Source organism: Rhinoderma darwinii, chromosome 4, assembly GCF_050947455.1.
Source record: "Rhinoderma darwinii isolate aRhiDar2 chromosome 4, aRhiDar2.hap1, whole genome shotgun sequence".
Lineage (NCBI taxonomy): Eukaryota > Metazoa > Chordata > Amphibia > Anura > Rhinodermatidae > Rhinoderma > Rhinoderma darwinii.
Window position 1 is genome coordinate 265,926,732 of NC_134690.1, and position 15,171 is coordinate 265,941,902.

At 37.8% G+C, this 15,171-nt stretch overlaps 1 protein-coding gene across 4 annotated transcripts in view; it reads left to right on the forward strand.

Moving 5' to 3' along the window:
* The window catches only part of LYST (lysosomal trafficking regulator), a 342,444-nt gene that overhangs the window by 141,626 nt on the left and 185,647 nt on the right, over nt 1-15,171 (forward strand). For all 4 annotated transcript variants that reach the window (XM_075862446.1, XM_075862448.1, XM_075862447.1 and 1 more), the window contains exons 19-21: nt 9,872-10,021; nt 12,148-12,285; nt 14,081-14,279. In XM_075862446.1, coding sequence (XP_075718561.1) covers nt 9,872-10,021; nt 12,148-12,285; nt 14,081-14,279 — 487 coding nt within the window. The remainder of the gene's footprint in view (nt 1-9,871; nt 10,022-12,147; nt 12,286-14,080; nt 14,280-15,171) is intronic.

Sequence of the window (15,171 nt, forward strand, 5' to 3'; positions counted from 1 at the left end):
TTAATTATTTTTATTATTAGATATATATAAAGTGTATTAGTACTGTAATACTTTCACAACTTTATTACAGATTCCTTAATTGTATTATTTTCAAATTCCATTGGTTAGGCGGCCTGTTTGTGGCTTTTCTCCTTCAATGGAAATAAGAGAGGGAGTGCTCCGAGGGTTTGTATTGTGACAGTGATATCCCCTGCGTGTGCACACCGCAAATGGTTATAGCCTGTCTCAGTGAACAGCTGACTGGTCACCGAGTGCGTCTTTGTTATGTATGTTCCCAGCGTTGCCGCTCCGATCTCTAGTTGAGCAGCAGCGCTAGGATAACAGCTTTCGCTGCGTTCAGACAGACTGCCCGTTGGTAGTCAAACTACTGACTGGTGGGGTTTAAAGATTGCTGGCTGTATTACGCCTGCATTATTCGGAGTATCAGCCGTGAGTGCCGCAACATCATCAGCACTCGACGGCTAAGTGGCGTGTAGTGATATCGCCACTACTCTCGTTCGTTCCCACTATGTCAGGGGCGAACCTCTAGATGCGGTAGGATTAGTTTTTTATTTATCATTGAACTAATCTCTCCCTCAGTTATCTTTCCCTACTATCAGGGTCGGTATAGTCCTGACGTACGTTTCACTGAACTGAGTCAGCTTCTTCCGGGGGCAGGAGCATTTTGTTTCTGGTGCTTTTTATAGGCCAGATTTGACTGACATTGGTTCTAGCCAATCAACTCAAAGGGTAACTTGTTTCATTGTATCCTTTGTTGGGGATACGGTGATGTGAATGTTTCTTACATTTGTAACATGACTTTTATCATCAGATTTCATACAAGAGCATTTTCAGCAGTTTTTAAATAGATTAGTTAGATTTATAAGCGTTTATAGTGTGTTTTCAAATTTGCACTTATAAAGTTTGTTTTTAATTTTAGTAGACAGAGAGTTAGACAGATATTCCATTAAGTTGATATCTATTTTTCACTTCTATATTTATTAATTTCTAAATATATTATATTAAAATATTGTCAAAAATGTTTATTATTTTTATTATATTTGTTATTTCTGTTATTTTACATTTTTATGTTTTATTAACTTTGTGTTTTTACGTTTATCTTAATTTTTTGTTTTGTATTGTTTTTGATTTTTATATATATTGTTATTATTTTTATTATAATTAAATTATTGACCATTTTAAGTTTAAAAATAATTTTGATTACAGCATTATTATAAATTTTCATAGAAAATCATGTATGTATAGTGCAATATTGAAACACTATTAGGAGCATTAAAATTAAAATTCTTCTTTTTATAGTTCCATATTAATTTAATATGGGATGTTTTGTGATAATAGATATCACTGCTGGTTATGTGTCAATCCCATGATTGTATTTATTTATCTTTTTATTCTTTGTCTTTTTGTTTTTTAATTCTAATCGTTTATTATACCATTGACATGATTTTTGACCTCATATTTTGACATAATTTTATAACGTGATTTTTTATATATATAATATAGGCAAGTTCAATGTATATTTGATGGAGTAAGTATTGGAGTGTCTCATATTTTAAAGGAAGCAACCGAAGTTGAAGGACTCATTGAGTCCACTTGGGCTCACAGAGTTCATTTTAAAAATCCACTTACTCTCCTCTTTTAGCAGTATGGAATCCACATCACCACCTCTAATTCCTGTGGTGAGGTGGCATATGGCCCAACCTGATAGTTCTTTCAGATTGAGATTATGACAATGTTTGAAATGTCTAGCGACTGGTGTTGGTTGAAACAGTTTGTTCTGTTTTTTAGTCTCCATTTCCAATTTGTCATAATTTTTTATGCTTCCAATGTGTTCCCTTATTCTGGTTTTCAGTTCTCTTTTAGTCTTTCCCACGTAGTATAAATTACACGTACATCTTAAAGTGTATATCACCCCTTTAGTGGCACAGGTGATATGTTCCTGAATTTTATAGTATCCTCCAGTTCCATTCTTGAAACCCTGTTTTTTTTCGAGAATTTTACAGGCTGTACATAAGCCACATGGATAAAAACCTGGGTATTTGTGTTGTTTCTTTTTTATACAATCCCTAGAAAAATGACTTTTAACAATATGTTGTTCTATAGTGTTGATTTTCCTATATCCTGAGGAGATTGTTGTGCCCAGATGTTGTTTGAGATCTTCGTCCAGTAATAAAATCTGCCAATGTTTTTCCATGATGTTATTCATTTCTTGCCACTTCTCATGCAGTGTGGTAATAAACCTCACTGTGTTTTCACTTTTCACTTTTTCCTTCACAACCAGCAATGTGTGTCTATCTGTCCGAAGAGCAATATTATACGCTTGTTTTATCTAGTGTCCAGAATAATGTCTGTCCTTGAGTCGTTTTTTCAAATCTATTGCTCCTTTCTTAAAATTTTCAAAAGTGGAGCAATTTCTCCTTAATCTTATGAATTCACCTTTAGGGATTCCTCTAATGGTTCTCTTGAGATGAGCACTGTTCGCATCGAGCAGACTGTTGGTGGCTGTCTCTTTTCTATACAGGTTCGTGATGATATCATGATTATGATCAATTCCAATTTTAATATCTAGGAACGTTACTTCATGTTTGCTATAATTTAGGGTCAACTTTAAGTTCAGTTCATTGATGTTAAGTTCATCAATGAAAGTGTGTAATTCGCCCTCCGAGCCCCTCCAGATGAACACGATATCATCAATATATCTACGCCATATTGAGATCTTATCTACATACATCTGGAAGGGCTCGCCAAAAACAATTTCTTCCTCCCACCACCCAAGGAACAGATTGGCAAAAGTGGGTGCACATGCTGTTCCCATCGCCGTTCCCTGGGTTTGTAGGAAGAAGCGAGAATCAAACGCGAAGTAATTCCTACTTAGAATGAACTTCAATATTTTATTAGCAAAAGTCCTCCTATTGGGATTGTAATTATATTCACGACCTAGAAAGAAATCCACAGCTTTACAACCCAAGTCGTGTCTGATGTTCGTATAGAGGCTCTCCACATCCAGGGTTACTAGGATTTCTCCCTCATCCAAGTTAGCATTGTTAAGCTCCTGGAGTATTTGCATTGTATCCCTGGTGTAAGAGGGTAATTTATATACAAAATTGCGTTATTCCAAGTCTAGCCATTGACTGCATCTCTCAGTCAGACATCCTTGGCCAGACACTATCGGTCTGCCAGGTGGCTGTTCCATATTTTTATGTATTTTTGGTAGCATAGGATGCCTGACTGAGAGATACTTGGCCTCACTTTCAGAAATAGCCCTTTCTTCTACACCTGAGTTGATGAGTCTCTCATATTCTTGTTGAAATTGTAGGGTGGGATCCCCCCATAGGGATTTGTAACAATCCCAAGTGGACTCAATGAGTCCTTCAACTTCGGTTGCTTCCTTTAAAATATGAGACACTCCAATACTTACTCTATCAAATATACATTGAACTTACCTATATTATATATATAAAAAATCACGTTATAAAATTGTCAAAATATGATGTAAAAAATCATGTTAATAATATAACAAATGACTAAAAAACGAAAAGGATAAGAAGACTAATAATTAGTCATGTTATAAAATTATGCCATAATATGATGTCAAAAATCATGTCAATGGTATAATAAACGATTAGAATTAAAAAACAAAAAGACAAAGAATAAAAAGATAAATAAATACAATCATGGGATTGACACATAACCAGCAGTGATATCTATAATCACAAAACATCCCATATTACATTAATATGGAACTATAAAAAGAAGAATTTTCATTTTAATGCTCCTAATAGTGTTTCAATATTGCACTATACATACATGATTTTCTATGAAAATTTATAATAATGCTGTAATCAAAATTATTTTTAAACGTAACCCCTTAATGACCAGGCTATTTTTTACGTTTTTCAATCGTCGCATTCCAAGAGCTATAACGTTTTTATTTTTGTGTCGACATAGCTGTATAAGGTCTTGTTTTTTGCGGGACAAGTTGTACTTTTTAATAGCACCATTTTTAGGTACATATTATTTATTGATTAACTTTTATTAACTTTTTTTTGGGGGGGAATAGAAAAAAATCTGAAATTTCGCCACTCTTTTTTGCGTCCTAAATCTACGCCGTTTACCGTGTGGTATAAATAACACAATAACTTTATTCAGCGGGTTGTTACGATTGCAACGATACCAAATTTGTATCGTTTTTGTATGTTTTACTACTTTTACACAGTAAAAACGCTTTTTTTTCTAAATTATTTGTTTTTGTGTCTTCATATTTGAAGAGCTGTAACGTTTTTATTTTTTTGCCGATGCGGTTGTATGAGGGCTTTTTTTTTGCGGGACGACTTGTAGTTTTTATTGGTACCATTTTGGAATAGATGCGACTTTTTGATCACTTTTTATCACATTTTTTTAAAGTCCGTATTCACAGAAAACAGCAATTTTTCCATAGTTTTTTTATTACATTTTTTACGGCGTTCACCGTGCGGGTTAAATAATGTAATAGATTTATAGTCGGGGTCGTTACGGACGCGGCGATACCAAATATGTGTAACTTTTTTACTTTATTTTGTTTTTTTAATAGTAAAGCATTTTGTAAGGGGAAAAGCTGGGTTTTTCATTTTTTTTCACATTTTTTTTTAAATTAACTTTATTCAACTTTTTTTCCACTTTTTTACTAGTCCCACTAGGGGACTTTAATATGCGATTCTCCGATCGCATTTATAATACACTGCAATACTTTTGTATTGCAGTGTATTACTGCCTGTCCGTTTAACACGGACAGGCATCTGCTAGGTCATGCCTGCGGCATGATCTAGCAGGCATTCACTCCAGGCAGACCTGGGGGCCTTTATTAGACCCCCGGCTGCCATTAGAGACACAGACACTCGGCGATCGTATCGCCGGGTGTCGGTGGGAGAGAGAGGGAGCTCCCTCCCTCTCTCCAAAACCACTCAGATGCGGTGCTCGCTATTGAGCACCGCATCTGAGGGGTTAAACGTGTGAGATCGATACTAATATCGATCTCACACGGCAGAGCAGGGACGCTCCCAGCCCTCAGCTGCCTCTAGCAGCTGAGAGCAGGGAGATTTGACAGCTCCCTGCTCTGTAAACTTATTCCGATGCCGCGACGTAAAAAGTCTATGGCAACGGAATAAGGCCCGTTAGTGACCGACGTAGAAACACGATGGGACGGTCACTAACGGGTTAAAATGGTCAATAATTTAATTATAATAAAAATAATAACAATAAATATATATAAAAATCAAAAACAATACAAAACAAAAACTGAAGATAAATGTAAAAACACAAAATTAATAAAACAACATAAAAATTTAAAATAACAGAAATAACAAATATAATAAAAATAATAATAAACATTTTTGACGATATTTTAATATAATATATTTAAAAATTAATAAATATAGAAGTGAAAAATAGATATCAACTTAATGGAATATCTGTCTAACTCTCTGTCTACTAAAATTAAAAACAAACTTTATAAGTGCAAATTTGAAAACACACTATAAACGCTTATAAAGCTAACTAATCTATTTAAAAACTGCTGAAAATGCTCTTGTATGAAATCTTCTGATGATAAAAGCCATGTTACAAATGTAACAAACATTCGCATCACCGTATCCCCAACAAAGGATACAATGAAACAAGTTACCCTTGTATATAAAAACTAAGTATCTGAACCACCATTTATATGCACACTGTAACAACATGTACAATGGAAAGTACAGGTATAGTATATAAAACATGAGTAAATAACATGATCTTTGCTGCCAAGGCCAAGGGTGAGCACTAACAGTCAAAGTGCCACATCAACCTACACCAAGTATAAGCCCGCCTCTTGTAATAAAGATAGGTAGAAAAGTCAACATAAGACTTGAATGCAATTATGAGCGGTAGAGATTTAGGTAAACACATGTAAAACCTAAAGAGTGATTGGTAGGAGACTTACCCATGCTATATGGCGTAATTACGTGACCCAGAAGGTGAGGTAGCGCCCCGACGCGCGTTTTGCAAGTTTAGCTTTCTCAAGGGGTGCCTCTTCTGTGTCAATACCCGGTTTAAATGACGGACAGCAGTAGTCGGATGATCTACTTACGGTCAATAGGAACTGGTCAATACGGCGCATGCGCGCGATTTCGGTGAGAACGAGAGAATACCGCCATCAGGCGTCATCACTCGCCCGTGCATTAGTTAATCCCAGGACGTGTCACTAGGGAAACAACGCAGGCGCAGAGAGGAATAGTTGACGGCCAATTGGGGGAGTCAGCGTCCCACATCGCTGCTCATGCGCAACCCCAGCACTGGTACAGGACGTAAGTATATAAAAATGTCAGACTAGATGTGAATTCAATCTTAATGAATGTAAAATAAATATTTCTTTATCTGTGTGGTTTATAGTGAAATGGTTGGAAATGGGATCAGACTATACATCAATAGCCAAAACTGGGTGTAGCTAAAAGATACCAAAATTAGTGAAAAAAGTTAAATAGTAACTACCGGAGCAGTGTGTAATGTGAACGGGTGGGAATTAAATTATAGGTACAAAAAGAAAGTGTAACATAAATAAAGTACAGCAACTGAAAAGGTACAGTACAAATTAAGTAAAAGTGAGAAATAAACAGTGATACATTAGAAATAACTATGTGGTTTATAAGACAATATACAAAAGTGAGTAAGGCGATACATTGTTCGCAAATAAAACAACAGTGTTAAGGTCCCAAAAAAGCACATAAAAAGCACATAAAAAGACAAAAAAAAAAGACATGAAAAAGAAGAATCCATATAAACCAATAAGTAATGTAATAAAATTACTGCATCGACTGACCCATGTATATAATAACCACACATATCTCAATAAATCGATCAAAAAACACTACGTAACACTGAAGGTTACAACTTCATGCTAATTGGAAAAAAGGATTATTTAAATGATTCTTCAATTAATTCTTTCCGAAGTCATTCCTGAATCCATGCTGATGACACGGTCACATATTCGTCATAAAGCCCAAAAAGAGCTATCATGATTAGTTAAAGTCCGAATCTGGGTATAGACAGAAATAAAACAGTAAGCACTTTATTATAGAAATATTAAAAATGAAATTAAAAAGGCAGAGACAATAAAGGAACGCTGCAAAGCTAAATTTTTCATTTAAACCCAAGGGGGTCATAGTGCCTAGGGTTGTAATCCATCTACGCTCCTTTTGGGCTAGTAGGGTCTTCGCATCTCCTCCTCTGACACCACAGTGCACTCTGTCAATTCCCATAACCTTAAAGGTTTTGGGGTTACACCCGTGGTATAACTTGAAATGTTTGGGAATAGTTTTTAACAAAATTAAATCCTTAATTTCCTTTGCAGCCACTATATCCCTGACGTGTTCACGAACACGAATTCTCAATTGTCTGGATGTTAAACCCACAAACTTTAGGGCAAGTGCATGTGGCATAGTAAATCACGAAGGTGGTACTGCATGATATATATTGTAGGATCTTAAAGGTCCGACCACCACCTACAGATTCGAAGGTAGTTGCTCGAATTATGTTTGCGCAGGTGACGCAGTCACCACAGGGGTAACAGCCCTGAGTAGGGCCCCTTGTTGAAAAGGGCTCAACTGTTTGGGAACATAGTGGCTTTTGACTAATATATCCTTGAGATTCTTACTCCTCCTAGCTGTCATCTGGGGATTTTCTGGCAGGGTAGTCGAGAATGCCTGTTCTGTCTGCAGTATGGGCCAATGTTTTTTCAGAACTGACCGCATCAATTGCCATTTGGTTATTGAAAGTTGATATAAATCTGATGATGTTCTTATCCTTCAATCTGTTCCCAGTCCCTGCGGGGTGTAGCAGAGTTTTCCGTGCTGTATTTTTGGCTCGCCTGTATCCATTTTTAATGCATCTATGACTATACTCTCTTTCCCTAAATCTTCATTCTAGGTCCTTAGATTGGTTCTCAAATTTAGCCTCCGTAGAACAGATCCACCTCATCCTAAGAATTTGCCCAACTGGGACAGCCTTGACCGTGGACAAGCAACCGATGGGGTGCTACAGACCGATGTGTTTAGAAAGGAGACGTCAACAAATTCCCTGTTGCATGCCACGTCGGCACATGCATACTCCACGGTCAAGGCTGTCCCAGTTGGGCAATTTCTCAGGATGAGGCGGATCTGTTCTTCGGAGGCTAAATTTGAGATTGGTGGCGTTCTGCAGTGATGGTTGACCTTCTGGACGTTTCTCCCATCTGCACACAGGATCTTTAGAGCTCAGCCAGAGGGACCATTGAGTTCTTGGTCACCTCTTACCAAGGCCCTTTCCCCCCAATTACTTAGTTTAGTAGGGCGGCCAGCTCTAGGAAAAATCCTGGTTGTTCCAAACTTCTCCCATTTAAGAATTATGGAGGCCATTGTGCTCTTGGAAACTTTCCGTGCAGCATAAAATGTTTTTTTTTCCCCGTCTCCAGATCTGTGCCTCCACTCAATCCTGTATGGATACACAGGGGAGCGCTACTAGTAAGTAAACGGTTAACAATGGTAAATTCCTTGATTTATTAAATATAGGCAACGCGTTTCAACACAGGACATGTGTCTTCGTCAGGCCAAGGAAGAACAAACAGTGCAGAGAGACATCTTAAGTAATAAGCCAAACATGATTAAAAAATCCAGAGCAGCCCAAAAAAAAGGCAAAAGCTCAAAACCGTTAACTTACTAGTAGCGCTCCCCTGTATATCCATACATTTTTCTTCCAATTCTACTATTACATTGCGGTACCACGTTTCCATGTTACCGGCATCTGGATTGGGGAGCAGCAGCTGTTTGTTTAAATTCTTACATGCTTACATCAGTGTTGTACCTGACTTGTACAACCTGTAAAGGTGAGCGCTATCACCTTCCTTCATATTTGTTCTACCTTATCCATCAGGTTTATCTTGCACCATGTGGCGCTGTGTACTTTTCTTTTTTTTTTTTCTCCTCCCCTAAGGTTCCACTTAATCCTGTCTCTGAGCTCTACAGGCAGTTCTTTCCTCCTCATGGCTTGGTTTTTGCTCTGATATGCATTGTGAGCTGTGAGACCTTATATAGACAGCGGGGTGTCTTTTTCCAAATCATATCTATTCAAATGAATTTACCACAGGTGGACTCCAATCAAGGTGTAGAAACATTTCAAAGATAATCTTGAGAAATGAGAGGCCTCCAGAGCTAAATTTCAAGTTTCATAGTAAAAGGTCTGAATACTTATGTCCATGCGAAATTTGTGTTTTTTTCACTTTTAATAAATTTGTAAAAATTTCTAAAATTCTGTTTTCACTTTGTCAGTATGGCGTATTTAGTGCAGAATGATGGGGGGAAAAGTGCATTTTTTTTTAATTTTAGCACAAGGCCTCAATATAACAAAATGTGAAAAAAGGGAAAGGGTCTGAAGATTTTCCAAATGCACTGTATATAGCCACGTCAATGAAAAAAGAAAAAAGTTATGGCTACTGAAATGTATAGAAGCAAAAACTACTCTAAGCGTGAAAATGTGTGCGGAGTTTCACTTACAACTATAAGTAGTTACCATTTAAAAAACATGTTTATGTTTTAGATACTCTACATTTTTAAACCAATTTTTATTATGTTTGTACCATAGTGATCTCCATATTTTTCCCGTTTATGAAACAGAGAAACTGTTTGTACTTGTTACTTTGGCAGATTACATATACCCTTTTTAGCATCTAATAATTATAATAGACAGTTTTATTTTATTATTTCAGTTATGATATTTTTGTGCGTCCTAACATTTATTTTTTCTGTATTTATATTTACTATTCTATCCATGAATGTTTTCTGAGGAATTATTCATTGTATATATTTGTCATCTGTTTATACTTCAGACTATTCTTAAAGGATGCACTGGTGAATGGTTACTCCATACAAGTGAAAATGAAAGTTTTTGCCTAAATTATGAAACGACTGCAGTGATACAAGATGTTCGATTACTAGAACACCTGCTCTTGGACTGGAAGATTTGGTCAAAGGCAGAGGTATAAAATTATATTTACTGTTACCATAAGTTATTTAGCTCTGTTGAAGAAATATTTATTTATTTTTTATACAACCAAACCACCAGGTTACGTGTACATAAGGGGGAGATCACACAGTTTTTTTGCCAAGTTTTTTGACGCGCCGAAAATGCCTGCCATCGATTTCAATGGGAGGCGTAGGCGTTTTTCCCGCGAGCGGAAAAATCGGCTCGCGGGAAAAAGAAGGAACATGCACTATCTTCGGGCGTTTACGCCTCTGAACTCCTATTGACATCAATGGGAGGCAGAGAAAGCGTATTTCGTGGCGTTTTATGGCCGTGGCGCTCAATGGCCGCAGGCGAAAAACGCTGTGAAAATCGGCGTGCAGGCAGAGGAAAATCTGCCTCAAAATTCCAAATGGAATTTTAAGGCAGATTTTCCTCCTGCAAAAAACTCCCGTGTAAACCCAGCCTAAGTCTTCTGATATTAGGGAAAACTGAAAATTAATTTGACATAGTTGCGTTAGATGCCAGATACTATGCCATCGGTAGGTGTGTATTGTATCTGCAGAGACCCGCCCCCGAAAATGTAATAACCCTGGCCGTTCATAGGAAAATCGAGTGGGCATATAGACTCCAACCGCAGAGTATTAGATCATTTCTATCCTTTACATATCATGACTTTAGTGATGTGAGCTAGGTAGCCCATTGAGTCATGCAGGTGTCGCCCCCACAATGGGGAACTGCTATGAAAATACCTATGGTACCAAAATAGCTGTAGGATAAGGCAGCATTCATTTGAATGCAATTGGATAACCTCAATATAGTGTCAGTGCGGTCATGTGATTAATGCTATAGTCACAAAAAGGCTGACTGCTCAGATAAAGCCACCTATCACTACGCTTGTAGAAAGCCATATCGAACCATAGTTTCCTCACCTGTAATCATATCTGATGCCGCTGCGGTCTCTTGTGGGTTTCTGAACAATAAAATATCATTAGAATGTGCCTAGGTTGTTAATAGTATCAATCCAAGAATGCTTTGGGTGACCACCACAAATCATTTTAGCCCTCTGCATTCTGCTGCTGTCACTAAATGTCCTGTCTGCTTCCAGTAGCTTTTACAAGATGAGCGCTATGTATACAATAGAGGCATCGGCACTGACAACTGTCTTGAGACAGAATGGTTGGGTTTAGCTAGACCAAGCACAGCCCTGATTGTCACACTTTCAGGGCACTACTAAAAGGTAGTCTTAAAAAGAAATATATATATTTTTTTTAACTTTTTGTCTCTTATTTAAATTCTAATAATACATGTGGTATTAAAGGTGTTTACTACTAAGCACATTTATTAGCTATCCAGAGGATAGGTGATAAATGTATCATCACTGGGGACTCCACTACTAAGACTTCCACCAAATCCCATAAATGGAGCGGAGGTCGTACTCTGCTATATCCGTCAGACCCATAGACATTGAATGGAGCGACAGTGCACAAGCGCTACCGCCGCACCATTCACAATCTATTTTCACATTGATGATACAATGAGGAGAAGGTCCCAGTGGTGGGGGTCCCAGAGATCATTCATTTATCACCTATTCTGTGGATAGATTATAAATGTGCCTAGTGGAAAGAAAAACTTTTAAAGGGGCATTGCCGGAATCGACATTTATCAAAAATCCACGGGATAGATAATAGTCTCATCGCTGGGACCCCCAACGATCACGAGAACGGTGTCTTGAGCCCCCTGTTCCTCATCACTGCTTAACCGCAATGAGGAGGATATTGAATGGAGCAGCAGTTGAGCATGTGCCCTGCCACTCTATTCAAAGTCTATGGGAGTGACGGAAACAGCTGAGTACAGCGCTTGGCTATTTCTGTCAGTCCAATAGGCATTGAATGGAGCGGCTATTGCAAGCTCGACTGCCGCTCTATTCAAGCTCTTCCTCACTGCATGGGGTGTAGTGAGTAGGATTTGGTGGTTTTGTACCACTGTTCTCGTGATTGGTTTGGCCCCCAACAATCATACATTTATCACCAATCCTGTTGATAAGTGATAATTGTCAATTCTGGGACAACCCCTTTTAGGGGATTGATTGTGACTTGTTTATCATTACAGGTGTTACTTTTTTTTCTTTCTTTTTTTAAGGTTGGCGTCTGGGAAACTTTAATGGCCTCACTGGAAATGTTAATCAGAGATACCCATCCTCACAAAGTTTTTAATATAAAGCAGTTATTAAAAGCCAGGGTGGTGCATCACTTCCTTCTTGCTTGTCAGGTTCTTCAGGTATGTTACTTTTTAAGCTAAAACTATAAACATTTTTGCTGGGCTCCAGTCTCAAAGTATAGCTAGGATGTTGTTGGCTCCTCAATGAAAACAAATTATATTTTCTGAAACTACATTAGAAATTGTTTGTTTAATAATTTAGACTTTTTCCCTTTAGCTTTGCATAGATTTGTTTTTCTCTTGCATTTAAAAAGATATTCCTAAATAAAAGGGTTGTCCATGTTTTCTGCTGCTACTTTTACAATCCATTCCTGTTTATGGTTCCAAAAACTGGAAGGGAAATGGAACTCTTCAATGCTAGTGAGAACAGGGGGGATTGTCTTTTTTGCTCCAGTAACATAAGTGTCCATATATGGACAGTTACGTCTCTGGAGCGTCCCAACATATACGTTTAACCTACAACTGTGACAAATGCCAATCTTTCATTCATGGTTTGCCATCTTAAAAACATATATTGAGCGGTGTACGTTTTTTTATTTTTTGTTTTTTTTTGCATGATCCCTCAGGATGGAATAGTGTACTATGCTATTCCATTCATCATCTAAAGATATACTGACTTAAACCAGCCCGGCAAGGGTTAAAAGTATACTCTTATGGCCTCTGCCAGGCTAATGGAGGCTTATAGACACGTTTGTCATGTACGACGGGAGCTTTCCCAACCTACACGATGAATGTAGGGCAGCAACGTGATCTGAAGGGGGCCTAACTCTCACTGTCAGGGGCCTATTGGTTTATTTAATTTAGGGGAACACATACAATGTATTATAATAAGACGTACTTAGGCAGTGTACCTGGCAGCTTTTCTCATTTTCACCTGTTTCTGCAGCAATATGTGTTATGTAAAAGGTGATTGACCAAGTAAACTTTATTCTTCGTATAATGGTTAATATTGTATAAAAATTATACAATTATCAAAGATACCTTCTATATGAATTCCTCGTGGTTTTCAAGATCTTTGCTTGCAGCAAGCAGAGATCTTGAAAATAGTGAGGTATTCATACAGAAAGTATATTGGAAAATCGTATAACTTTAAGTTCTTTTATAGACCTCGAACAAAGATTAAGATACCATCAAATGGTATTCCCATCTTATAATGTTATAGCATATCGCCAGGATATGCCTGAACATTATGGTCAGTGTGGGTTTGACCTCTGCAGTACACTGCACAGTGGACGGACAAGAGCGCCACTGTGCAGGAAGAAACTGTGAAGGAGCTGCAGCGATTGACTTCAGCCTGTATATTCTGCCAGACCTGGCAGTCGTACCCCACCGATCAGGAACTGATGACATATTTGGATATTTCCCTTTTCATTCAATAGATATGTTCATTAATATATATATATATATATATATATATTAGATTTTATTATTTTACATTTTAAATGATATTCCCCCAAATTTGAGTAATATCTGACATAGTATCATTGTCCAGACTTTATACATTTCCCTGGTTTTCCACCATACTTGGTACATTAATTTAAAAGTAAGTAGTTTAGAGTTGGGTCGCTTCCCCAGACTTCCAGTTTCCAGTACTTCATACATATATTTTTTAATTAGTGAGTAATTATTCGCTTACAAAGCATGCTTTAGGGTGAGAACGTACGGCGCTGCACGCTGCCGAAAACATGCCCCTACTTGGTGGCGAATGGCTGCATGATTAACAGATAAATGGTGCGGCCATTCGCCACCACATGTGTTCGTGGTCTCAGTCGCATGCGGCTGCCGCTCCATGTGTTCTCAACCTTAAACAATTATATGTTAATGATTTTCCTTCTTAATGTGTTATTTACATCAGGAACACAGGGAAGGCTACATAACCTCTATCCCTCCAGAGGTTTGCGGATCATATATAAAAATTATTGAAGAAGTACTTGGATCACCTCCGGAGTTGGACCTACTCAAATTAATCTTCAGTTTTCTATTGGCAGTCCATCCACCAACAAACACCTTTGTTTGTCATAACCCAAATAATTTTTTCTTTTCTTTACACATAGGTAAGATGCCATTTTTTCCAGATAGATTCACTGTTCGATAACAACTTGCTTAATTCTATGTGACAAATAAAATAGGCTATCTATGTTCAATATAGCAACTTTTCACAGGATTTATTTAATATTACTTTTTTGTGGGTTTTCTCATTTTACCTTTTAATAAGATTATTTTACCAAAACTGTTTTACCCCGCTAAGGACGCGGCTTTATTTTTTGTGGGGCGAGTTGTATTTTTTAACACCTTCCCGACCGCCCACTGTCTTTTGACGTCAGGTGGTGCGGGTGCTTAATCTACAGAGACGTCTTTTGGCGTCGCTGCAGATCAGGCTGATGAGCGCTCGTGTGAGCGCTCATCCTCTAAGCAGGAGCTGTTACTAACAGCTCCTGATCTTAGAGCAGCCTCCTGAACACAGCTGGGGTCGGCAAACATTCGGACCCCAGCTGTGTAACCCTTTGATTACCGCGGTCCGTGACCGCGGCATGATCAAAGGGAATTCCCCTCTTTGATCGCATCACCGGGATTCCAGTGATGCAATCAAACAATGGGGAATCCCTCTGCAGTCAGCCCTGGGGACCTACAAAGGACCCCAGGGCTGTCTGTTCCGTGTGCCTGCTGTTCGGGCACACTATGTGCTGCCCGATCAGCAGCCTGTGTCATAGTGACACAGTGTAATGTATTAGCGTACAGAAGTATGCTAATACATTACAAGTAAAAAATAAAGTTATCCCTTGATGGGATAAAAGTAACAAAACAAATAAATAAATAAAAAAAGTCCCAAAAAGAGTCTTTATTTTGCATTAAATACATTTTATTGCCCCTACACTAAATAAAAACAAAAAACCTACGCATATTAGGTATCTACACGACCGTAATAACCTGAAGAATTAATCTAAT